Source organism: Lissotriton vulgaris, chromosome 1_1, assembly GCF_964263255.1.
Source record: "Lissotriton vulgaris chromosome 1_1, aLisVul1.2, whole genome shotgun sequence".
Classification (NCBI taxonomy): domain Eukaryota; kingdom Metazoa; phylum Chordata; class Amphibia; order Caudata; family Salamandridae; genus Lissotriton; species Lissotriton vulgaris.
The window spans coordinates 1,573,881,695-1,573,907,763 of record NC_141685.1 but is presented as its reverse complement, the minus strand read 5'-3'; the positions used below and the strand labels follow the sequence as shown (position 1 = coordinate 1,573,907,763).

Here is a 26,069-nt window from a genome sequence, read left to right as displayed (position 1 = left end):
TGCTGGGGACCCGGCCGAGGAAGCCAGAATAATATTTGAGCAGTTACGGCTGTCAAGGGAAGCCGGGATGGCGAATGTTCCTTATATTCCCCCACAGGTAGCAACGGGGGTTACAACGGATGGCCGAGCAAAGACAGCGGACACAGCGGTTGAACCCGGTAAGAACCCATTGCCATTGGTTGGGGAGTGTTCAGTGCCTTCAAGGCGGGAAAGGTTGTCTCAGCACATCCCGGCAGGCACGAAGGAAATGATATGGGGGGACAAATATGTTAACATGTTTTCACTGTTGACCGACCATCGTGAGATAGAATACGCAAAGACCCAGAAAGATTTATGGCACCCCAGCATATGGCGGGCCAAGATGGCGGAATTTAGGGTCGATGAGACCATGGCGAACTGGGTCAAGGCCTTTTCTATGTTTACAGCAGTAATGGGGGAGCGTAAGCCCGAAGTGTTGCCCGAATTATCATGTTACCAGAACAGGATCATGAATTTTTATACAATGTACGGGGGGAATGAATGGAAGGGTTATGACGTTAACTTTCGAAAAGCTAAAGAGTTTGACGAGGCTTTAACGTGGGATTGTCTCGACACGGTGTCATGGCATAAGCAGCTCTTGCCTGGGTCGGCGGGTACGTCGTCACCAGGCTGGAGCGGGTCTGGGACAGTCCAACAGAGACCGGCACTGCCCTATCGGGCGAGCGCCGGTGGGGAATCACAGCCTAAGACCGGTGGGAATGGGGGCAAGCGTGGGGTTTGTTGGGGTTTCAACAAAGGTAACTGTAACAGGCCTCAGGGAACATGTAGGTTCCGGCATGCTTGTTCGGGCTGTGGGAACTCCTCACACCCAGAAACTAGCTGTAGATACAAGTCCGGTAGTTCGGGAGGAAAGGGGGGATCCAAGCAGGATTGATGCGGTGCCTGGGAAGCAGTCATCTTCACCCATCGACATCTTGGCTTTGACTCCCTGGCTGAACAAATACCCTGATCATGTATCCGCCGGGATTTTGAGGAATGGCTTTCTGTATGGCTTCAACATCCCGGCGGGGAATTTTCGGGGGAGCCCCTTCTGTAAGAATCAACTATCTGTTCAACATAAGCCGCCAAGAAAATTACCAAAGAGGTCAGCTTGGGACGGGTAGCAGGCCCTTTTGCCTGCCCGCCAGTGGCGGATTTTGTGTGTTCACCTCTAGGAGTGGTTCCGAAGAAGGACCCGGGGGAGTATAGACTCATTCACAATCTGTCGGCCCCGAAGGGGGCCTCGGTGAATGAAGCTATTGACCCTGAGGTATGTTCAGTTCGATACGCATCGTTCGACGATGCCGTCGAGTTATTGAAATGCCTGGGCCCCGGTGCTTTGATGGCGAAATCAGACATCGAATCAGCATTCAGGTTGCTCCCGGTACACACTCGGGACCAGCGCTTGCTGGAATTCACGTTCCAAGGGAAGTATTACATGGATAAATGCATGCCCATGGGTTGCTCAATTTCATGTGCCTATTTTGAAATGTTCAGCTCCTTTTTGGAATGGGCGTTCACTGAGGCCACTGGGCGTAGACAGGTGATGCACTATTTAGACGACTTCCTTTTCTTGGGTACGGCAGACACTACGGAATGTGCACAGACACTGCAGGACTTCTGCACTCTCATGCAGGAGTTTGGGGTCCCATTGGCACCGGGTAAGACAGTGGGGCCATCTACTTCCCTGGAGTTTCTGGGAATTGAGCTCGATTCCGTGGAGGGATGCTTCCGTCTGCCAATGGAGATGGTGGCCAAGTTCAGGGCTTCCTTAATACAATGCCTTGGTAAGGAGAAGGTGACCCTGCACCAGTTACAACAAACAGTGGGTCAGCTTAACTTTGCCTTGAAAGTGATACCGATGGCTCGCCCCTTCTCACGTTCCATTGCACAAGCTATGGTAGGCCTCAAGGAGGGACACCACCGCACGAGACTGTCGGCAGAGGTTTGCCAGGACATTGCGCATTTGGTTGGCATTCCTGGCGGACTTCAACGGTCGAGTGGCGTGGAACAAACCCCCAGCGTCATCTGACGAACTGGGTTTGTGGACCGACTCAGCGGGGAGTGTGGGTTTTGGCGCAATCTTTGGTAACCGATGGTCGGCGCAAGTATGGCCAACGTGGTGGCACTCCAGTGGCCTAACAGGTAACATTGGATTCTTGGAGCTATTTCCCATTTGGGTGGCTCTGTTGGCATGGCCGGAAGACTTTAGGGACCGCTCAGTAGTGTTTTGGTCAGACAACATGACGGTGGTCGAGTGCATTAATCACCAGGCAGCACGCTGCAAGTGGATCTTGAGACTGTTGAAAGAAATTGTATTGCGATGCATGAGATTGAATGTACAATTCAGGGCAAAACATGTGCCGGGTATACTGAATAATGCAGCTGATGCACTCTCTCGTTCACACATGCAGGCTTTCAGGGGTTATCTACCCACAGCGGATCTAGTGGCGGCACCGTTCCCCGAAGCACTATGGCAGATCGGTGCCCCGGATTACAGGACCTCGTGGCAGCCAGCTTAGCGCCCAGCACGAGGAAAGCCTATGAGGGAGCGTTTCGTTCATACTGCGCCTTTTTAGGGCCGGTAGGGAGACATAGCTGGGGGCAGGAGGAATCCTTCCTAGGGTTCTTACTGGCGCTTCATAAGGAAGGCCGATCAGCCGCAACTGCCAACAGACATAGGGCGGCCATATCATTCATGGCACAGCTCCACGGCATACGGGACCCAACGGGTTCCTTCCTAGTCAGGAAGGCGCTCCGTGGTTGGCAGCGCCTGGAAGGTCGCAGACAAGATACAAGGCACCCGATTGGTTTAGAAAGAGTGTCTTTGCTACTAGCAAAACTTGAGGAGACATGCTCCTCCCCTTCCGAGGTAGTTCTGTTCCGAGCGGCTTTCGCATTGGCATTCCATGGGGCCATGCGGGTAAGTGAACTCGTAGCAAGAAACAAGATGGATGTGGAGGGAGGTCTATGCAGGGATCATGTCCAAATACGGGGTGATTCTATGTTAATCTCGATAGCCAGGTCCAAGACAGACCAGGAAGCTTTGCGGAGTAGTGTGGTTTTGCAGCGCGCCCGAGGGAGCCCCAGTTGTCCCATAAGGAATTTAGAGGACTACCTGGCACAGAGGCCGGCGACATGGGGGGAGCCTGCTTAGACACAAGGACGGCACCCCGTTGACGAAATTTCAGTTTCAGAGGGTGCTGGCACTTAAGATTGCTGCGGCGGGCTTGAACCCGTGCGATTTTGGGACCCACTCATTCAGAATAGGGGCCGCTACTGAGGCTACGGCTCGGGGTCTGGGTGCGGAAGAAGTGAAACAGTTAGGCCGTTGGTCCTCAAACTGTTTCAAGAGGCATATACGACTGCACATGTTGTAAAAGACTGATGAAATGCACTCACGCTTGTTGTCTTTTGTTTGGATTACAGTTTCGCAAGCCTGTAACGTGGGGCGGAATTGGGGATCGACCCAACACCAGAGGACCAACGGTCAAGGATCACCGACTGGAGATCGAGTGGTATGGGTCGTGGGCCACTCATACGTGAGGCGCGCCGGGGACGTATTCATGGCAGGTGACGCGACTCACGCATCTGGGGAATACGGGTTCAGAGTAACCTTCCATGGGAAGGGAGGCCTCTGTTATGAGCCAATTTCAAACGTTGGTGGAGGGACTCTTAGGGCGGCAAGGGTCACCGCCATCTGTAATCCTAGTACACCTAGGGGGCAATGACTTGGTAAGACTGGGAAGACTGGTGTTAGTTGAACACATATTGTCGGCAGTCAGATGGTTGGCTAGGAGGATCCCGGGGTGCACGATTGCCTGGTCCCACATGATCCCCAGGAGAGTCTGGCGGGGGGGTTTCTCTGTAACGGCGTTGAACCACTCGGTAAAGAGGGTCAACAACAAAATTGGGAAATTGTTTCGCTCCGCGCATTTGCAAAGCATTCCCCATGGGTGTATTCAGGGCGATCACTGTTACTTGAATGATGGGGTTCACCTGTCCAGGGCTGGGAATGATTTACTCATAGGAGACTTCATAGCATGGCTAGTGGGGTTAAGGAGACATGACCTTTAGGAGGTATGGGGGGCAGGATAGTCGGTCAACTATTGGCTTGTGGGGGTAAAGTCATGATCGGTGAGCAGTGATTTCAAGGTCCCTAGGGAGGGCGCCACCCAGTACGGATGGGAGCGCCCAGGGGGAGGCGGCCATTGGCCCCTCCCACGGGGAGGCGGCACCCACTACGAATGGATTGCTAGGGGGAGACGGCCATTGGCCCCTCCCACGGGGAGGCGGCACCCACTACGAATGGGTCACCTAGGGGGACACGGCCATAGGCCCCTCCCGGGGGGAGACGGCTATATGCCCCTCCTACGAATTTCCCGGGGGCCGGATACCCGCTACGGCGGAAGAGAGTGTGGGGAAGGGGGGGAGTCCACACTGTCCTTCTTACGGATACCTCGCACGAGAACTCGGACGACCTTTAGGATGGCGTCGAGTGAAAGGGGGCCCCCACGACAAGGGAAGTTACAGTTGGCAACGAGGGTAAAGTCCTCTGCGCATGCGCCACTCACACTGTGGGGGCGGGAATTTGGTAGTAGGGATCTGACACCGGTTAAGACCTTGCCGTTGGCCCTTAATGCTAGGATGTACAATTTTATTTTAGATTGTTATGCATTTTCAGGATGTTAGACTCGGCTAGGAAACCTTTGTATTAGAGATCTGTTAAGGTTAGCCAAAGAACTTGTCTTCATCAAAATGTAATGGAAATAAAATTGTACATAATTCATGAAACGTTTTATTTAAAGTTTTACATTTTGTTTCATATTTTAATAAATACGGCCCGGGGGGTAACTCCCCCCCCGCCTTCCAAAAGCTCAAACTTGTGTCTGTCTCCTCCCATGGGGAATTGGTGTTGGGAGGGGGTGGCGGGCATCCCGGCCATATGGAAAGGGAAGACCACTCGGTCCCCCCGAACGTATGGATGGGTGCCCCGATCCCCCCGGGAAACCGTTGTGGGCGGGGGTCGTGTTTCGGCTGGTATGCCCAAAGTGGCGTAGCCGGAGCACGCCCTTCCCGCCCAGAAGGGGTTGTCCGAGACACCTGCCCGGAAGTCCGCGCACGGATGGGCGTACCTGAGGCGGGCCCCCGCCCTCCCGCAGAAGGATAAATAGAGCGGGAATCCAACAAGGCTTCCTCTTGTTCCAGTGCTCTGAAGGCTGCACCACTCGTCGCTCGTGAGCCCTCGAAGAAACAAGCAGCAATTTTGACCCACCCACCACCCCCTTTTTGCAATGTTTTGTTGAATAAAGTAATTGTTGGTGATATTGGATGTATTAAAAAGATACAGTCACTTTTTGCATCAGGAATGTATGGCTTTTTTGAATAAATGTTTGTAGGCCTTTTATCCTTTGTAGAAAAGTAAAGGAATGTATTAAATATTATAAATTGTCTTGTTTTTAGGACTTTTTTCCCTTTGTAGTGATGTCTAAGTTGGTTAATAATCAAGCTGTTACAGATTAGGCGTCTTTGTCTTCCCTTAGTAGGTAAAACAACTGTCGTATTTATTTCGGTCGGGCGGTAAGGTCATGATCGGTGAGCAGTGATTTCAAGGTCCCTAGGGGGGGCGCAACCCAGTACGGATGGGAGCGCCCAGGGGGAGGTGGCCATTGGCCCCTCCCACGGGGAGGCGGCACCCACTACGAATGGGTCACCTAGGGGGAGACGGCCATTGGCCCCTCCCACGGGGAGGCGGCACCCACTACGAATGGGTCGCCTAGGGGGAGACGGCCATAGGCCCCTCCCAGGGGGGAGACGGCTATATGCCCCTCCTACAAATTTTCCGGGGGCCGGATATCCGCTACGGCGGAAGAGAGTGTGGGGAAGGGGGGGAGTCCACGCTGTCCTTCTTACGGATACCTCGCACGAGAGCTAGGACGACCTTTAAGATGGCATCGAGTGAAAGGGGGCCCCCACGACAAGGGAAGTTAAAGTTGGCAACGAGGGTAAGGTCCTCTGCGCATGCGCCACTCACACTGTGAGGGCGGGAATTTGGTAGTAGGGATCTGACACCGGTTAAGACCTTGCCGTTGGCCCTTAATGCTAGGATGTACAATTTTATTTTAGATTGTTATGCATTTTCAGGATGTTAGACTCGGCTAGGAAACCTTTGTATTAGAGATCTGTTAAGGTGAGCCAAAGAACTTGTCTTCATCAAATGTAATGGAAATAAAATTGTACATAATTCATGAAAAGTTTTATTTAAAGTTTTAAATTTTGTTTCATATTTTAATAAATACGGCCGGGGGGGTAACTCCCCCCGCCTTCTAAAAGCTCAAACTTGTGTCTGTCTCCTCCCATGGGGAATTGGTGTTGGGAGGGGGTGGCGGGCATCCTGGCCATATGGACACAAAGCCTGCATAGGGGTAAATTACTCATATTTGGCTATACAAAAGGGTTTATTGTGAGAGGCCAAATTTCAGGTTTTACACTGCTACAGTCAGGCTTCAATGGTAGAACTGAAACCATGTTTGCGCTGTCACTGTAGTGGATGACACAATAGGTCCTCTAGTGATATTTTTAACTTATGGGTTCTAGGTACACCTAATACCATAAATGAGGGACTTATAGGTAAAGAGTTATGTCAATTTGAGCAGGTTTAAAATGAGGATCACAGGCACTTCACTACAGTGTAGTAGTGATAAAGTGCCCAGGAGTTCTACAGCAATCAAAAATATAGGGTCCAGCAAAAGGAAAAATGTGGATTTCCTACAGAAGTGTTAGCATAATGAAAAATGCATCGGTTAAAGTACCGACAGTATACTGTAATATTTTTCCAACCTAAAAACTAATGGCTATACATGTTGTCTCCTGTCTGCCTGAACTATGGGAATGGTTTGGAGTTTGTGATTCATGTGGCACTTTGCTGAGCTTGTCGCAACATTATGAAAAAGACAATCCTGACTATATTCAAGAAATTAGGGGCCAAATGTATGAAACTATTTTGCATTTGCAAACGTTGCGAGTTGCAAATTTCTGCGATAAGCGAATGCAAAATGACCTCTCCTCATGTATGAAAGGCTTTGTATTCGCAATTTAGGTAATCGCAATTTTTTTTCATTACCTAAATTGTAGGGAATTTCAATTTGCGAATCCCTAATGCACATGTGAAATGCCTTTCCTAAATGCAAACTGTGGATTTAGGAAACGCTAATTACCACCAACTTAAATTTGATGGTAACCATGTGCTAACTTTGATAAATGCACAAAACTGCATTTTTAAAAGAGTCGTGTAGTTCACACATGCCCCTAGAGCATGTGTGTGCTTTACATGTGCACACTTTCTTCTGTAGGGGCACCTCAGGGGGGCATTAGCCCCCCAGACACCCTTGGCTTTGCCAAAGCTAATTTGCGGTTATCAATTAGGTAATTACAAATTAGCTAACACAAAACAATTCTCAACTATGGGCCTGTTGGCCCATCGGAACGACTGGAGTAATATTACCTAATAGTGATTCGCTATTTCCCAAATTGCTATTAGGTAATACTAAGGAATCGCAAAATCTTTGGTAATTCCTACATACATAGCATTTTGCAATTCCCAAATAGCAAATCGGTAAAAATCGCTATTTGAGAATCATAAAATGCTTTTTGGATGCATCTGGCCCTTGGTCTGAGATTAACCAAGCCAAAGAGAGCACACCCCCATGCACAGGATGATTTCAGAAATATTAAGAAGAATGGTCCAGAATCAGGAGATGACTAGTTGCTTAGTGAGAAAAAAGTTAAAGTAACAAGTAGCAGCCAACCAAAAAGAAGCATTGTTGTTGCCTCAGATCCTCAATTAAATATAGAACATCATTGATTTTGAAATGGTCTTTCATAGTGTGGTGTTTAAAGAAAATTAGTCAATTTGTCTTGGAGATGAATGTAAGATCTATAATCCAAATATTGACCTGGCTGAAATTGGATTACTTGAAGCATGTGAAGCCTACTAACGGTATAAGCTCCTTAAAAATTACATTTCTTTAAGGTGGTACATTTATTAGAATAATGTATATTTATGATTGTTATTTGACAAGGTCCCTCTACTGCTTGCCAGTTAGAGTGTAATTGAAACATATGTGTCATTCTTAGAAGAAATGTATAATTGCAGTTTACAGCCTTTGAAAGGAAATGCAAGATTAGTAAAAGTAGGGACTGGGAAAAACCTTATTTGTTTCCACCTGTCTTCATGTGTCATTCAAAGCAAACACCTGCAATGGAGTGTGTGTGACATGTAATTTCTTGTTGTGGAAATTCCTGCTTCATATTTGGCAATCTCTGTAAGCAAGAGAGGAGGACTATCACCTTGTACAGAAATAAACAGACAGAAATTCAGATTCAGGGCCTCATTTACAAAAATTATTCAGCGCGGCGCTACAAGCCATTTTGTTGCGCCGAACTGCGTCATTTTAAAAGCACAGGGATGTGTTGTATTAACAATAATACGATGCATCCGTGTGCTTTCCCATGCGCTGGCACACAATTGGATGTAATACGTCAGTTCAGGCACACTTGCGACATGTTGCAAGTGGGCCTGCGTTACGGGGATGATTGTTTTTGTGCAGGAAGGGACACCTTTTGGCACAAAACAATCATTGATGGCATTTTCCTCTTCTATGTGTGATGTAGAATGCTACATGAATCAAAACAGGCAAAAACGAGGATAAATAAAAATATTACTCCTTGTTGCGTCACTCCTTCACCTCCCCTGGGGAGGCGCAGGATTCAGACGCATTCCCAGCTTTACAAAACTTTGTAAATCTGTGAATGTGCCAGGTTCCATGGTTATTGTGTGGTAACACCCACAGAGAAACCAGTGGAACATCCCTCTCACGCAGAGTAATGTGGAAAAAGGGCCCATATTTACAAGTTCATGAAAAGTCACGCAGGGTGTCTTTACGTGGCCTTGTATATACGGGCGGGCACACTGTGCCACTGGTGCATCAATAAAAGTGACGCACCGTCGGCGCAATGGCCTTGCAAATGAGGCCCTCAGTGCATCATTTGATGCTGAGATGGGCAGATAATCCATTACTATGTGTTGCTGGGTTTTCACAGAGTATCTGCAAGTTGGAAGGCAGGGGTTATAAAAGATAAGGAGTTAGATTGTGTAACCAGATATAAAAATGTTATCTCTGATTAATCCATATGATGATGCTCTAAACACTGACACAATTTGGAATTTCCATTATTATCTTTTCTTCTGTGCCTTCAAGTTCCGATTTTAAGTTGTTAAAGTTCTGTAATCAATGCTTTTAACTGAATCAGAAAAATATTCACCAAATTGTGTTTAGTATAGATAGTATGCTGTAGAAGTGAGCGTTTAACCTTTGCCTGTTCGTGTGGATATGTAAAAGCATATTTTTAACAGTGCAATGTTTGTTATATTCATTTTGATTAGTTGTCTGTAAAGCACTCCTTTGCCAACGTGACTAAGTTGGCCTTTGAAAATTCCACAAATGAATCAATTCATATCAGGGATGTTTATGCCTTTGGAATGCAACACTGATGACAATCCCTACTACACAATGTTATGATTTGGAATAGTATTGACACTTACCGATTTCTGTTGCTGGAGATCCAATCGGAAATCATTGTTGCTGCCTGTTGATGACATTGTTTGTTACCGAAGCTGCATGCCAGCATGATCACTTCCCGGCGAAGTTCTCTGTACAAACACAACACAGTACAAATTGTTATTCATACATATTGGTTTAAAGAAATATAAGGTTCTATGGTCAAATTGTTGATCATACAAATTGGTTTAAAGAAATATAAAGTTCTATGGTCAATTTCATGTTACAGGTATTATTGTATGCAGTACTAAAATGTTATACCAAAAAAGTGTAATGTTGACATATAGTTGTACAAATAATTGCACATAAGTGGGCATACCTCTGAAACCAAGGTAAACATCATTGAAGGAAAATAACAAGATGGAGAGACAGATGTTTATCATATGAGGGACTGAAAAGAGAACTATTTCGAGACTGACCATAGTAAACAATCTACTCATTGATTTACTATGCATGGAATGAAGGAATAGAGTTTCACACAGAACAGAAAAAAAGTAGCTTTAAGAAATATTAACCATAAAATCAAAAACTGTTCACTTTTCCATCCGTAAAGATGTATATAAAGCATACACCTTAACACAGACTCTTATATATGGATTCTGAAAATGTAGAACATGTATGTTAAAAACCCAAGAACTACAATGCACCACTCATGTGAGTTGCAAAATAAGAGGTGAAAGAAGAAGAGATTTAAATTGAGAAAGTTGCCCAAATCTAATGTGTGTTTATCTTAGAGATTGATACATTATGTAGGGGTGTACACAATTTATGGACTTTGAGGTAGTGTAATTACATGAAATGAGCCCACACTCCAAAAATTACCCCATAAAGTTCAACTTGAAAAAGTAATTGCACAATGATTTCTGGTCACTTGGATTAAAAACACTGCAGCTCACATTCGGTTTTGTAGCTGTGCACTCCAAAACTACCTGAACAATCTACTGGGGTAAAAATAATCTACCTGAAATGTTTGTTGACCACCTAGGTTAAAGAAATGTTTCTCATGGTCAAAATACTCACTCAAAATCAGAGTTGTAGTATCATGTTAAAAAATTACCCAAAAGGTCTGCTATGGTTACAAATCTACCTGAAATGAGAATCATTTTACCCAACCAGTATTTTGTGTTAAGATTTCTCCCCGAAATTACACAATGTGGTGGAATGGTCAAATCTCAGTAATTTTGTGTAATTTTGTTGAGCAAAATTACCAAAATGATGCAGACTGAACTAAAGTTTAGCCCAGGACTACTAATATGTTCTTCAGACAGGATAACAACAGTGGAATATTGTCTGTGTAGAACTATAGATAAACTGTTGTTACGATGATTTAGATTTTATACATTTTTTTCCTTTTTATCAATGAGGTTTATCAAGCCTATACCGCTTTCTTTTGTAAATGTAAATCTTTTTGAGGAAATAGTTACAAAGGTGCTCCAACTTTAAGGATTAGGCTTGATCAGCACATCTAACACTAGTTGAAAGGGTCCAGGACTTGGCTGGCACCACTTGGAGGGTTAGGACTCACCCCAGTGGAGACACAGGTGGCTAGCCAGCCCGCCCATGAAGTCCCTCTGGTAGGCTGGGCTCAAGCAACAAGGCGAGCCTCTAGCAGCATGGCAGTCCTCTGGGGAGCATGGCAGGCCTCAAGCAGCAGGGAAGTACTCTGGTAGTAGCAGGGCAGTACTCTACAGGAGAAGGCAGGTCTCAAGCAGCAGGGCAGTCCCCTGAGGCCCAGGAGTGTCCTGAAGAGTTGCTCTGAGGGTCCAATATTTATACCTGGTGCCAGCCTTTGAAGTAGGGGAATATTCTAGGCTACCCCACCTCTGGTTCTGGAAAGTTCTTCCCTTCGCCTGTCAAGGCTCCAAGATGTCTGGGATGGCAAAAGACTAGTGCCAGGTTCCTTTGTGTGTGTGCTAAAGCCACACCCTTGAAATGCAGGTGGGGCAGAGAACAGCTTAGCCCCAAGCAATCCAGGCAGGATAGGCCATCCTGCTGGCTCAAGCTCCCTTTGTCTCACTGTCTCAGAGGAATACACAAAGTCCAACAGCTAAGCCATTCAGTCATGTGACCTAGAATGCTGGCAGCAGGCATCAAACTATTAGGACATTTTCAGAATTCTGACCTAAAATCTGACTTTACCATTAAAGGGGAAGGGGAATTTAAATTGCAATTCAATTGAGTCCAAACACAATATTCCTACCTGTTCCCAATAAAAAGTTAGTACTTAAATAAGATAACCCAATGTTAGTATATGGGAGAAGTAGACCTTAGAAGTAAATACAATGAATCTACAAGCGCGTCACTACCAACACTTGTAAAACTTAAAAAACATATCCTACTTTTTATATCCAAAACATCCTGCCCTATAAGATTTTGAGGACGTACCTATCTGTGACTTATATGCATAAAAAATGTTTTGGCCCGGCAAAAGATTTATTTTGCAAGGTTGAATTATCAGTTTAAAACTGCACTACGGGCTGCAATGGCAGACCTGATACATGATTTAAAGTGCAACTTTAGTGGATATCTCAATGAGTGCTGCAGGCACTCTAGAAGCATTTAATTTACAGGCCCTGGGTACCATGTAGTTCCATACCCTAGGAAATTACAAATGAATTTAAGGGTGAATGAGGTGCAGGCAAATTTTACCAGGTTTTATGGAGAGAGCACAAACACTTTAGCACTGGTTAGCAGTGGCCAAGCGGACAGAATCCTAAGGCCAACAATATTGAAATTCAGAAAACAGGAGGGCTGAAGACAAAATGTTTGGGGGTTTGACCACACCAAGGAAATCAGGTCTAACACCCACAGATTGGGATGGTTTGTAGTACAATAGAACGGTTTTGATTCTTCAGTCCTCCTGGGTGGTTGCCTTACAGTCCAGTTGTGAATTTCTCTATTTGCTCTTAATAATCACATTTGTTAACTTTGTGATCTCTGCCAAGACACTTGATTATATTTCTGATTAAGCCCGGACGGGTAACTATGCTCTGCCGGCATGGTTTACGTAGTTTTGCCTACTCCACGTTCTATTACGAATGCGCAGTTTAGGCAAAACTACAACTCCGTGGCGGAGCGTAGTTAGTTGGCCCCTTTACCTTCCCAAAGTAATTAAAAGTAATTAAAAAGGCACTTACCTGCCATGGCTGCATCCTCCTTGCCATTGCTGCTCTCCTGCCTCCTCCTCACCATTCTTCTTCAGTGATAACCCCTACGCTGTACATCTTACGGATGCGCAAGCGCAAAACGAACAACTTAGGGGTTATCAATGAAGAAGGACGGCGAGGAGGAGGCAGGAAATGACATGAAATGCCAGTATTTGTAAAGCGCACAGCTACCTCCGAAGTGGTGTCCCGGCACTGGGGGCCCGCGGGAAGATAAAGCAAGCTATTGCCCAGAGTCACATGATGCTGGGCTAACCTGCCGCCGGCACCAGGGATCGAACCGTGAACCCCGTAGTCTAGAGTCAGGCACCCTGGTTACTGTAAAGGTCTAATTGTGCCTGCACTGTTGCCCTTTAAACTAGGTTCACACTAATTAAATTCTTAAAACATAGTGAACACGACTATAGTGACACAATACTGGTAATACAAGTGTAATCCTTTTGATATGCAGAGGGTAGCTGTGTTTGAAACCAGTCCGAGTGTGATCAGCATGGGGTGCATTTACACTAAGGGAAATCAATAATCACCACTATCTGATATATGTGGGACAATCATGGACACATGATTTGAAAATATTTTGTAGTTGATAGTGGATCTCACAAGAAGGTTCTTTAAAAACTACCCTCTAAAGCTATGTGTGAACATTGGCTAGGGAGAAGACATGTAATTGCTGTGCACTCATGTTATCAGATGGTAAATATGCCAACCATAAGTGAAACATAAATCAGAATCAGTAACTTCATATGACAAATATTTCAGAGTGGCCTATGTCACTGGGACCTATAATGGAAAGAACGGACTTGAGTTTGATCAGTGGCTTTCAAGCTCTAGCTATCAGGGACAACAGTATTAAAATATAAATCCATTAAATCTTAGTTGCTGACTGGTACAGTCTTATAATAAAATGGAAGTTAAAATATTTCATGGTATGGTCCAGATCACCCTGCACAAAGAGCTTAAAACTTGTTGTCATCTTCACTCCCTGCACCACTGAGACCTTAAAGCTGTTCGGAGAAATGGGATGATTATATGTGTTAAAAATGGGGGTTATGGTTGTCAGAGTAGGCCACCTGTACAAATAGGAACCACCACTCTAGCCAGGGTAAGCAAGATACATACTAAAAGATAACCTGTGCTCAACCTCTGGTAGCGTGGCACAGAGAAGTCAGGCTTATTTAAAGAAGCAATGTGTAAAGTATTTGTGCAACACACACACACACACACACAGTAACACAATGAGCACACAATAAAAATATTCCACACTGGGTTAGACAAATAGGTTATATTTTTATGAATGAAACAAGACCAAAACAACAAAAATCCAATAAGTTGAGCTGGAGTTATGAATTAGTAAAGAATAAATCAAAATGTAGTACTTAGAAGCAAATAGCACCTAGCGTTACTGGACAGTGTGCTGGCCAGGGTAAATCTACATTTCAGGCTGACTGCAATGGATGGCAGGCTGGCTACATGACTCATGCAGGTCCAGCTGAAACAGTACCTTGGATTAAGGAAGCATCAATGTCGAAGGCTCAATGTATCGGTTCCGATCCACACAGGCGATGAAGGCTTGGTCGAAGAATCCCTTTATGATTTAGGCGTTGCATTTTCATGGACTTGCACTGTCTGTTATTATCAAGCCATGTAGTCCTCAAAGTGATGTTGTTGATCGGCTCCTGCATCGGGATCGAAGAGCAATGATTCAGTTCTAATCGGCACAAAGTCGTTAATAAGTCGATTTTGATAGTCCTGTCCAGCAGAAGCTCAGTTTCAAGGGCCCAGGACTAGATTGGCACCACTTGGCAGGGCAGGACACACAGATGATGTTCAGGTATTTTGAAGGTAGTCTTTGATGGCCCTGAGACTTCAGAACAGGGGGCATGCCAGCAAGCCCTTTGAGTCACTCTGGGTTCAAGTGAAATAGGTCCACTCCTTGTCCTCAGCAGGGCAGAGATTAGCAGGCAGTACACCAAAGCAGAAAATAAGTTCTTCCAGAGCAAAAGACAAGCAGAGTGGCAATCCTTGTAGCACAGTAGTTTTTACTCCTTGAAGAGCTCTCCACAGCTTCAGTAGTGCACTGAGTTGGTAGGGTCAGCGCCCCGGTACGTATACCCAGTTGTGACTTTGAAGTGGGTTGACTTAAAAATGGTCTTTGAAGTGCACACAGGCCCTGGCTCCAGGCTTTCAGCAGGTGGCAATCAGCCCTTTATGTGGGAAGTATGACATTGCTCATTCAGGTGTTAATGCCAGCTCCCCCCTCTCCCTGCCCAGGAAGAGCAATCAGAAGGCAGATGATTTCTCTGTCACACCTATCCTTCCAGTGTTTGTGGCTGTCTAGAGGTAATATACAAATTGTACCTGTCACCCATCCTAGAAGTTTATTGATGACAGGCTGCAGGCACACAAAGCAGTAAGAGGAGAGAAATGACCACTTTAAAAAAATTGGCATTTCTAAAATAGCAATATTAAATCCAACTTTATCAGTAAAGAATATTTATCAAAACCATTCCAAATATATAAAACATGATGCAGCTACTCCTTTTGGAATTACAGCTTAAAAATGTATTAAGGAATTCCCAATATTAAATTGTGAGGGGTGCAGGGTTGTATGTCGGAACCACGCTGGCATTTGCCATGCCTGCCTTAACAAAACGGTCTGACCACAATGTGTCTTTACAAATAATTCCTTTTACAACACAAGTGATTACAACGACTTGCCTTAGGGAAAGTGCTGGGCTTTGGAATAGTCTAATTTACATTTCCAAATCCAGTTTGCACAACAATAGGGAAAGTGTTGGACTTAAAATCTAATATTAGTCCAACAATGTTTTCCTTAAGGCAAGTCATTCCAACAACTTCTGTGGTAAAGAAATGCATTGTAAAAATGCATTCATGGTTCTGACTGTGTTGTTAAGACATAACATCCTTCACCCACGATGTAAAGGCTGTTTCCTAAAGCTTAGGCCTCACAGTAGTGAAAAATGAATTTGGGTGTTTCTCACTACCAGGTCATGTAAAACTTAACACTACATGTCCTACCTTTTACTTAGTTGAAGGGTTATCCCAACAGTGGGCAACGTCACCTAGCTGCACTCTGGAATACATTTCAATCAAGTTAGTTCAATTCAAAAAAAGTTCAAGATGTGTTTCTTTGCTTTTGTTCTTATTTTATTATTGTATTTAGTTCTTCATCATAATGAGTATTTTAATCATGATCATTTCCTTGTATGCCCAATGCATTTCAGGACTTGCCGTTCTTCAGGGGACTTTATATATCTATACCAAGTAGAATACACAGCCAATTAAGTAAACATAGCATCAAGTTAAATAAGCATTACAACAATATATTCCAATGTATCTGAGTGCCCATGAGTTTTTCTCAGTGAAAACAATAGCTTTTTAAAAAGGTGCTGTTCAATAAAGTTGGTGGAATTGTGACCATTCTTAGTGAAGGAGCGTGATAGGTACAAAAGCATCCACATTTTTTTTTATTATAAGGTGAATGACATGAGAAGTGGTAAATTCAAAAACCGAGTAAGTGACCCGAGTAACAGAGCGTGTAGAGAACCAAACGTGCCACGATAAACGAGAGTGACTAAAACACGCTTACATTTTAGTTCTATCCACTCCTGTGTTCCCGAAGGGTTCACAAGGGTAGATATCGGCGCGTACACTGATGAACCTGCAAACGACTATGGTGATAAAGATTACGACATAGATACAAGAGTGTGACAGTTTCCCAGAGAAACACATGCATGCTGAAACTTACGCAAAGGGTATATGCCAGAATAATCCGTTCTGTACTATCCGATACCGCTTTACGAACTGTGACCAATGAAAGAAGAAAAATACTCTCGTAAAACCTGTCTCCAAAAATACCTCAGTCTAGAATAATACACTGCTCTGGTCAATTAACTTTTGCTTACTTGTGTACAATATGGTAGCGTTCCTCCTCGGGACCAACCATCACGATCAAAATCTAGTTACCAGACGCCTGAATATGTTGTCACGTCACTGCGACGCTAATAGAGATAGAAATGTTCTACAGAGGTGTACGTGGTTATGCTGCGCAGAACGGGTGAGGAGATTGCGAAAAAAGATTGCCAAGCCATGTCTTCCCTAGACCAGAAACAAGCGTCCACTGATCTGGGTGTAATTCATCATCATTCTTTAGCTCACTCCACCACCCCAGTTCAGACATGGCCATATGCAAATCAGTCTGACCCTGTGCCTCATGTGAACAGTCCAGCCCGAACTGCCACGCCATGTCTTCCCTGGACCGGAAACAAGCATCCTGGGACCAGTTTCGGGTTTATAACCCTCATCAGCCAGGCAATCTTGAATCCAGTGGCAAAGTGAGCAAGGGACCCACGTCTTGGCATACCCTGCCAACTTAGGGCAAACAAAGCAATACCAAAGGGGATGATGGAGGGCGCGTTAGAGCAAATCAAACACTCACCCCCAATCCACTGATCTGGGTTTAATCCATCATCATTCTTTAGCTCACTCCACCACCATCAGTCTGACCCTATGCATCATGGGAACAGTCCAGCCCGAACTACCAAGCCATGTCTTCCCTGGACCGCAAACTTGCATCCTGGGACCGGTTTTGGATTCATAACCCTCATCAACCAGGCTATCCTAAATCCAGTGGTAAAGTGAGCAAGGGACCCACTTCTGAGCATACCGTGCCAACTGAGGGCACACAAAGCGATACCAAAGGGGATGATGGACAGAGCGTTAGAGCTGTCAGGTGATAAGAGACACCAGTGGGCCCTTTATGGTGTTTTCTTTCCTTCAGACAGCAATTTCCATGAGTATTGGGTTCACTTAGACTCTTGTATAGGTTCGGTTAATCTTCAGTTTCACTCACTTCTCCTCTCTGTTACTGCAGTAACCTTTTCTTCACACTTTGTTCTTTCCACTCGTCACCATTGTGGTAAATGAAGATGCAGGGTAGCCAGTATTACAGGTGATAACAGGATGGTTTATTTTTTAGGATACGAGTCTCAGGTTACAGGTAGAAGATGGTAAGATGGAAGCAGGAAGGCCCCACCAGGAGCAGCATTCTTTCTCCTCAACCCACGCACTCCAACTGACATTCACTCCACCAGGCACACATCAGCATTCTATTACCTTTCACTCACACTGGGTGAGCAGCCGGGGACATAAAACTAAGGAGAGAATACATGGCTGCAAAGAAATGACAATACAGTATACCACTTTATACTGTATACTTATAAGCATACTTTACTTAAATGCAAATGATTTAATCCAAACAGGTTTATACACCAATGTTACCGTGTTTAGGGGAGAAGCACATTCACTTTAGCAATGGTCAGCAGAGATAACGTGCTCAGAGTCCTAAGTCCAACAAACAAAAAGGTCAGAAATAGAGGAGGAGGAAGGCAAATCATTTGGGGTGATCCTTCATAGAGGACCATTTTCCGACCATGTGTATACTTAATGATGGTGAATTCTTTTTGTGGGGTGCTTTGGGCCTCTCTTTGGACAAGAGGCATAAGAGACCATGACCCATTCTATGAAAACCACAGACTATATCAATATTTCCATATTGATCCATTAAGTGTAAACATGTTTTATAAGGTACTGAAAATCTGATTTAGGAGGTAGGGGGTCAAAACAGAAGGTCAAAGAAGGAAAGCAATCCAGTGGGCACACTCCTTGGCTATGTAAGGAACATCCAAGGACATACAGAGCCACCCAAAGTGCCTTCAAGGTTGGTAGGCTGACAAATAATTGTAGGGTGGGTTGTTCATGTTTTTGGATGCAGTACATATGCAGATACTTCTTTCCCTTCTATTAAAAGTAAACAATATGGTTCTCTGCGCTTGGGAGCAATGGACTTGCCCAAGCCAAATATATGGGGCAAGGGGCAAGGTTTTCCAATCCAGTGGCATGGATCTGACAGGCCTATTAGAAGTGAAAACAGGTGGCATCTTTAGGTTGAAGGCATGGGGCCTTGCCCACTGCCATATTGGAGAAGATGTCAAGACAGTGAGCAATGAGCTATATTTAAAAGAAGTTAGGACAATGATCTGTCTCCAGCCAACTCAAAACAGCAAAGGGGTAATGGATATGCCACCAATAACCAGGTCCTTAGATATCAAGAGAGGGCTCCAGGAGAGGTCTCCTCATTCCTACATTACACCCCCTCTGCAGGGCTTGAATGAACAGATGCTGGAGACCTGGACATCGATCTGTTGAACCCACATTCTTTCTTATAAACAAGTGTGACTGGAGAGCAAAGAGGAGGAGAAGGGAAACAAACACAAAGGAAGAAGACACATGTTGGAGATCTAAGACCCTATTCTAATGAGCCTATTTTCTTTCTTAATGCGATCTCTTGCTCAGATCTTGTGACAGCCAGGAGTAAACAGAGACTGCCCTTAATACAAAACTACAAGAACCATTTACCCAGGAGGGAACCTTAAGAAATTAACCCATATGAGGAAACAACTTTATGCGAGAACATTCCTTTAAGTGGGGACAAAGAATTGAAGGACTTTCTGAATGTTCCAGTGTTTCCTTCTTATAAACCCTGCAAAAAAGATCACAAGACTTAATCCAGAACGTTTAAATCTGCAGCATCCAAACCCGTGTAACCCTCCTTTGCATATGGACAATCAGACATATTAAATTATAAAAATGGTGTCTCAAATAGAATTCTCATCTATTCCACCTACTTAGGCAGGCAAGCATATATTCCCAGTTACTTGATGCTTATTGGGGTTAGCCACCTTTGCCCTGTCTATCCTTGATGTCTATAATACTGGGATAGCAAAATCGATTGGGAATTTTCCAATTTAGACACCAGGATCCTCTAGGAAGCCTCTAGCATTAGCCCTTTGAGTGAAAATTAATGTTATAGCCCTGGAAAGTTAATTTAATTTGAACTAGGTGTCTGACAATTGGTATTAGCCATAGGCACCCTTTGATTAAACTGCAGGATGTAGCAGAAATTTCATCACACACCCTTTGGCCTTAATTACATTATATAATTTAAATCTATCCAGGAAGCTATGTCAAATGATCTCTACTCTGATTAAAGAAGTTCTCTAAGAACTGCATGATTATTATGAAGCCATGACACAGACACATGTTTAAGAGTGGGAAAATGCTGGTGATAGATCTGAATAGGTAATTACAGCTAGAAAGTCAATACCAGTAGTGTTCCATGAATACTCATTATGCCAAAAATGACCTCCAGTCGGTCAGTGGCAGTATTTTGTCACAGGTCCCTGCAATGTTGAGAATTGGCTTCAGTTTCCCAGTGATGGTATTCTCTACAAGTGCCTTCATAAGCCAAGAATTACAGTGAGAATGTCGGGCTGATAGCAGGCGCACAAACATAATACCATGTGCTCACTTACTTTCACTCACACACATTCATTCTCACTCACTCATTCATTCTCACTGTCTGGCACTTACTGGATCTCACTCGTACTTTCTCTCTCACTATCTCATTGTTATTTGCTCTCTCTTATTCTCACTCATTCTGATGTGCAGGTGACCTGTGTCTTGTGCCATACTCCTATTCTGACTGATAGCGCCATCTACTGGAATCGGGTTCCGGCGTCACTGGTGGAGCAGACGCGAGTTGGACGTGAGTTGGAGCAGACGCGAGTGGAGGCGGCCTGCAGGGTCAGCGGCGGAGAGCGGCGCTGGTGGGAGCCGCGAGAGCGTGTGCTTTCACATTGTCATTCCAGGACTGGCGGAATACCCGGAACAAATCCCACGGAAGCCGCGTGAGCCCGCTTTTGCCCGCTTTTGCAGAAAGGCTTTGTTGCGATTGTGTGGGACGGGCTGCGAGCCACGCTGAGCTGCAGCTGCAAAGACGCGCCGGGTATTAAGGCTATCGGACCTCGCTCAGCTGCAGCTCCAGTGCACCAGGGTACCAGTGCTGCCATCCCTGCGTACCTCCGCCACGGCCTGACACGCTGACGGCTGCTTTCCTGACGGCTGCTGCTCGGCCGTCCGCCCCCCACTACCACCACATTTCTGTTTCACCTGTGCTGCCCCGGATTGCCGGCGGCTGGTGTGTTCAGTGGGTGTGCGGCTCACCCCATGCTCCTAGGGAGCTGAGCAGACAGGCCTGGAGGCAGGGCGGCGCCGTGGGGCAGCGAGTGGAGACGGTGCAGAGGAGGGAGAGGTGAGGAGAAGGGGGAGCATGTCTTCTGCACGTCTTCTGTACGGCTTCTGGAAAGGGGTAAAGGGGCAAGAGGAAAAACAAGGGGGTAACAAGGGGGTAAGGAACATTAACAACATTAGCTACAGCAGCTGGGCAGGATGAAGTGAGGTGAGGTGCAGAGCACTTCTCAGACACGTCAGACAGGTCAGAATCATCACCCTCAACTGGCCCTGAGAGCTTATTCACGCTGCACTATACCACTGGGGAAACCCAGTCTGCTTTTGTGCGTAGAGAAGTTCATTTATTGCACTGGTTAAGGCTAGTCGGGCTAGAAGGGGAGGAGAACCGAGCTTTCTGCATGTGACTTTGCTTTGTGTGGGGCTACCACGAGAGATCAGGCCGTCAAGTGGCCTTGTGACTTTGTAAGGGGCTTTTGGCTTCAGGGCCAACGGGAGCTATAGAGCCGCCAAGTCTTCAAGCTACTGCGGTACTGGTCGCAGGTTCTAGCCCCTTGATCTTGTTCTTGTTTAATAAAATCTTAAGCAAAACTACCACGGCAAAAAAATAAGCAAAAAGCAAAAACAAGCGGAGGGCAGTATGAGGTCAGGTCGCATCCGGGGAAATACAATACTTAAAAAAGAGACAAAAAAACAAAAGCGAAAAACCGTGATGCTGGAAGAGGAAAAGACTGACCCACCATCAGAAATTGGTCTGAAAACTAAGAAAAATTGCTCCCTTGTAGAAATATCAGCAGTTGGAAACATCTCTGTGACAGGAAAGAATGGACAATCACAAAATATGGGGACAAGCAATAAAACAACAAAAAGGCAGTTTTCTTACCAACCAAAAATCTTTACAAAATGTTGCTTCTTAAAAAATGCAGGAGACACCCTGTTCTCAAACATAACAGATGTCCCAGGTCTTCAATCACCTCTTCAGCCTTTACAACTAAATCAATCCTCGCTAGCTATCGAAGACCTGAAACCAACTAATGAAAGGAAAAGTCCTGACAAAAAAAGAAATGCTGGCATAGAATCTACTAGCACTTTACAAATAACATCAACACCTCAATATAGCAAAACACGGATAAGCTGGGAAACTACAGGTAGAAAATCAACTGGAAATACAGAGTCAGTCCAAGTACACAGACAAGATGAGGAAAACAAGATGCCCAACGATGCTCAAGGAAACAATTGTGATATACAAGATACTGGCTATGATTTGAATGGCGACAGCAGACCCATAAATAGTAAAAACAAAATTGGTAACTGTGCCATAATTAACACATCAATGAGCAATAGCCAAATAAGCCCGGGGGAAAAACCACTGCTAAAGAGAACTGACTGCAGCCAAATAAGGAAGGGTGAGGCACAGGAAGATACGGGTTTTAAAATGTCACGGCCTCCTCCATCATCAATTAATGAACCACCAAATCATCAATCAGAGTTAATTAGGGGGGGGAGAAAATTAACGAGTCGATCACAGTAAAAAATGCAGTCGAAGATACAGATGACATAGAGATCTCCTCCTACCTGTGAACAGAAGAATGGAAAGGCCTTATGGCAGCTTATAACCAAGATACAAGCAGGAACGGGCTTAATACCAAAACTCATGGCAATACAACTGAATGTACACAGGATTTATCTGACGGAGGGAATATAAATGATGATCGAAAGGAAACGGCAACTCCGGCCTGTGTAGAAGACTCACCAAAAAATGTTAGCCAGGGAGCAGCGTGGCCCAGCTTGCCAAAAACAATGCAACTACTGGTAGACGCACTCCACTATCAGTCAGACAAGAAGGATGTCCAGCTGACCCTTTTAGATACTCTGGCTGTTTTTGTGGTCGCTATCGATGGGAAGCTGGGTTCACTAAATACATTGTTACAAAACAAACAGGACCAAGACCAAAATAAGAATGTGGGATGTGGATGTGGGCCCATTATTGGCAAACTGGCCACACTACCATCAATGTTGAGCGACCTATGCACACAAATAAAAAAGCCCTTGCAACGAAAAGACAGCTATTTGTGTAACAGACAAGCAGATGCAGAAGTGGGAAAGCATTCCCTTGATAGTTGCACTGCATTTTCAACCGACAAAACAATAAGCACAGGAACATCAATTATTGTGAACAACGGGCATCCGGGGGCGATGGACATACAGATGTTCACAAACCAAAAAGAAGAAGCTAAAGATATAATAACAGCAGAAGATCTACGACCTGCAGTTTCAATAGAAGTTAAGGCTGAGAAGCAACTTAACGCAAAACAAAGGTGGGCCAAAAAACGCAAAGGCAGAAATCAAAAACTAAACGTGGCTCGGGAGGGATTCAGACGTCTCTTCGGGTCGACATCTCAATCAGACGAATGTGAACCCAATTTCTTGGATAACACTAGCAAAAAGGAAGAAGGGGAGACCAAAAAGAAAACAAATAAAATTGTAAAATTAAATGCTTAGCATCAGAGACTAATAGATCGTCTCCGCCAACAGTGAAGGACATTAAAATCAAAGAGTCAGCCCAGAACCAGATAGTAAAGCAGAACTCCACGGAGCTATCGACCACTGTCACTGCAATGATCTTACTGAAACAAATGGAGCCAGGTGTGGGAGAAAAAGCGCACAGAAAATACAGCAGGAAAAAATGAAGGGGGAACCTAAAGAATCAGAGCAAATTGGACTGGTACCTAGCAGACGAACATCAAAATCCACTGACAAAAGAGCAATCCATAGAAACAACACTAAGACACATGTGAGGGGAGCAGGAATTGAATCAGTATTACACGACCAGGGAGGTGGGAAACCGAAGTCAACCATAGGAGGTCAAACTCTTCGCCATGAAGGGTGAAATGACGAAACACCCCTTTCAGATCAAGCATTAGTGAGAACACCGCAAGGACATGAATTTGTACAAGGACGAAATAATGACAACAAAAAAAAGAGCAGCATGGAAGCAACAAAAAATGCAACAAATATTGTATGGTTCAACCCGGATTACATCTCAAAGGGAAAGCACGACATACTGAATAGAGGCAACATTTTACGGTAGCTAGCTCACATTCCATCCCTAGCAGGTGTGACAACTCAGGACTTGGATTCTATTGAATTTATAACAGAAGCTGGAATGAAGGCCGAGTAAACAAAAGCAACATGGATAACACTTTTAGTCGCACAAAACATACTGGCAGAAACTACAACCTTTAAAAATTGGGGAATAACAATTGCCCCATACGTAAAGCCAAATTATCCGGATCTACTAATTCCAGCAGCAAAAGATGGGGAACAGAACTCCTCTAATAGGACTGGATCAACAGTACTTAGAGAAGCCAAAGGGACAGAAGGAGTAAGAAGCGTGGAAGATCTCAATGCCAGGGGCTGCACCTCTGACAGCGCACCATTAGGTTCACTTGACCTAATATGGATCTCGAGAACAATAAATAATCAGCTAAATTGACAAACAAAAAACCTCCCGAAAATAAGCAGGCAAAACCAACTGAAAATATGCTCATGGAATATCAACGGTCTTGCTTCTAAACATCTGATCCAGAATTTGTTAGCTATCTACAATCCTTTGATATTATGTCCCTGCAAGAAACATGCAAAAAACACAGTTGATGGACAGAATGCAGAACAATGTCTTACATTCACCCCAGTACAAAGATCTGGGCCTAAATCCATCCCCCTTTTGTACCGCTTTTGGCCGCCATAAGTGTGGCAGGGTATGCTCAGACGTGAGTCCCTTGCTCACTATGCCACTGGATTCAAGCAAGCCGGGCTGAAGACGGCTGGAATGCCAGAAACCGGTCCTCGGAAGCTTGTTTCCGGTCCAGGGAAGACATGGCTTGGCAGTTCGGGCTGGACTGTTCCCATGAGGCACAGGGTCAGACTGATTTGCATATAGCCATGTCTGAACTGGGGTGGCAGAGTGGGCTAAAGAACGGTGATGGATTAAACCCAGATCTTTTGACTGGGTGTGAGTGTTTGATTGATTCAGATGCTCCGTCCATCACCACCCCCTTTTGTACCGCTTTTGGCCGCCATAAGAGTGGCAGGGTATGCTCAGACGTGAGTCCCTTGCTCACTTTGCCACTGGATTCAAGCAAGCCAGGCTGAAGACGGCTGGAATGCCAGAAACCGGTCCTCTGAAGCTTGTTTCCGGTCCAGGGAAGACATGGCTTGGCAGTTCGTGCTGGACTGTTCCCATGAGGCACAGGGTCAGACTGATTTGCATATTGCCATGTCTGAACTGGGGTGGCAGAGTGGGCTAAAGAACGGTGATGGATTAAACGCAGATCTTTTGACTGGGTGCGAGTGTTTGATTGATGCAGATGCTCCGTCCATCACCACCCCCTTTTGTACCCCCCTGCAAGAAACATGGCAACTAGAGTCTCCGCACTTGCATGGATTTCTACGCTTCTTCACCAGTGTGGTGAGAACAGCAAAATATGGCCATCTACAAGGGAGCCTAGTAACCTACGTCTCAACTGCAAGTGTCTATGATATCAAGGAACTAGGATTTATCACTCCAGATCTAAAGATAATACATTTATCTACCTCCAAACTAGGCAAGAAGGGCACAAATCTCACACTGATCAACGTCTATATACACCCAAAAACGAAAAGAAAGGTTGCAAAAGATCTATGTAAAAGCCTGGAGGAAATTATAAACGATACCCCGACAATGGACATTATGATCACTGGGGACTTCAATCTTAATCTGATTGGAACCTCAACAAGTGATGAGAATCACTATCAAAACATAGCCTGGAACTTACCATATCAAGAGTCTCCACAAACATCCAAATATTCAAAGTTAGGAGAGGAGGTATTAGAGAACCTTGAATGCTATAATCTCAGAGCATTAAATGGGATATTTAATGAAGACACTCCACCAGCGTGTATATTTCATACAATAAGATTTAGCAAAATATTGGATTACACTTTTATGTCACTATCCTTATTCCGTCAGATTGCCTCATTCCAAATAGGGGAAAAGCTGACAGCGATCACTGTCCCCAGGTAATCATACTTAACATCAGTAAACCAAAATTTGAGCAATCGCTGGTACTGAATGATTTTTTTTATACCATCAACTACAAATGGATTAAGTGCTCAG

General features: G+C 44.9%; 1 protein-coding gene across 1 annotated transcript in view; it reads right to left on the bottom strand.

Moving 5' to 3' along the window:
• TRHDE (thyrotropin releasing hormone degrading enzyme) overlaps window positions 1-26,069 on the bottom strand; it is a 1,998,244-nt gene that overhangs the window by 270,000 nt on the left and 1,702,175 nt on the right. Inside the window, exon 15 of the mRNA XM_086918108.1 lies at window positions 9,623-9,730. Coding sequence (XP_086774234.1) covers window positions 9,623-9,730 — 108 coding nt within the window. The remainder of the gene's footprint in view (window positions 1-9,622; window positions 9,731-26,069) is intronic.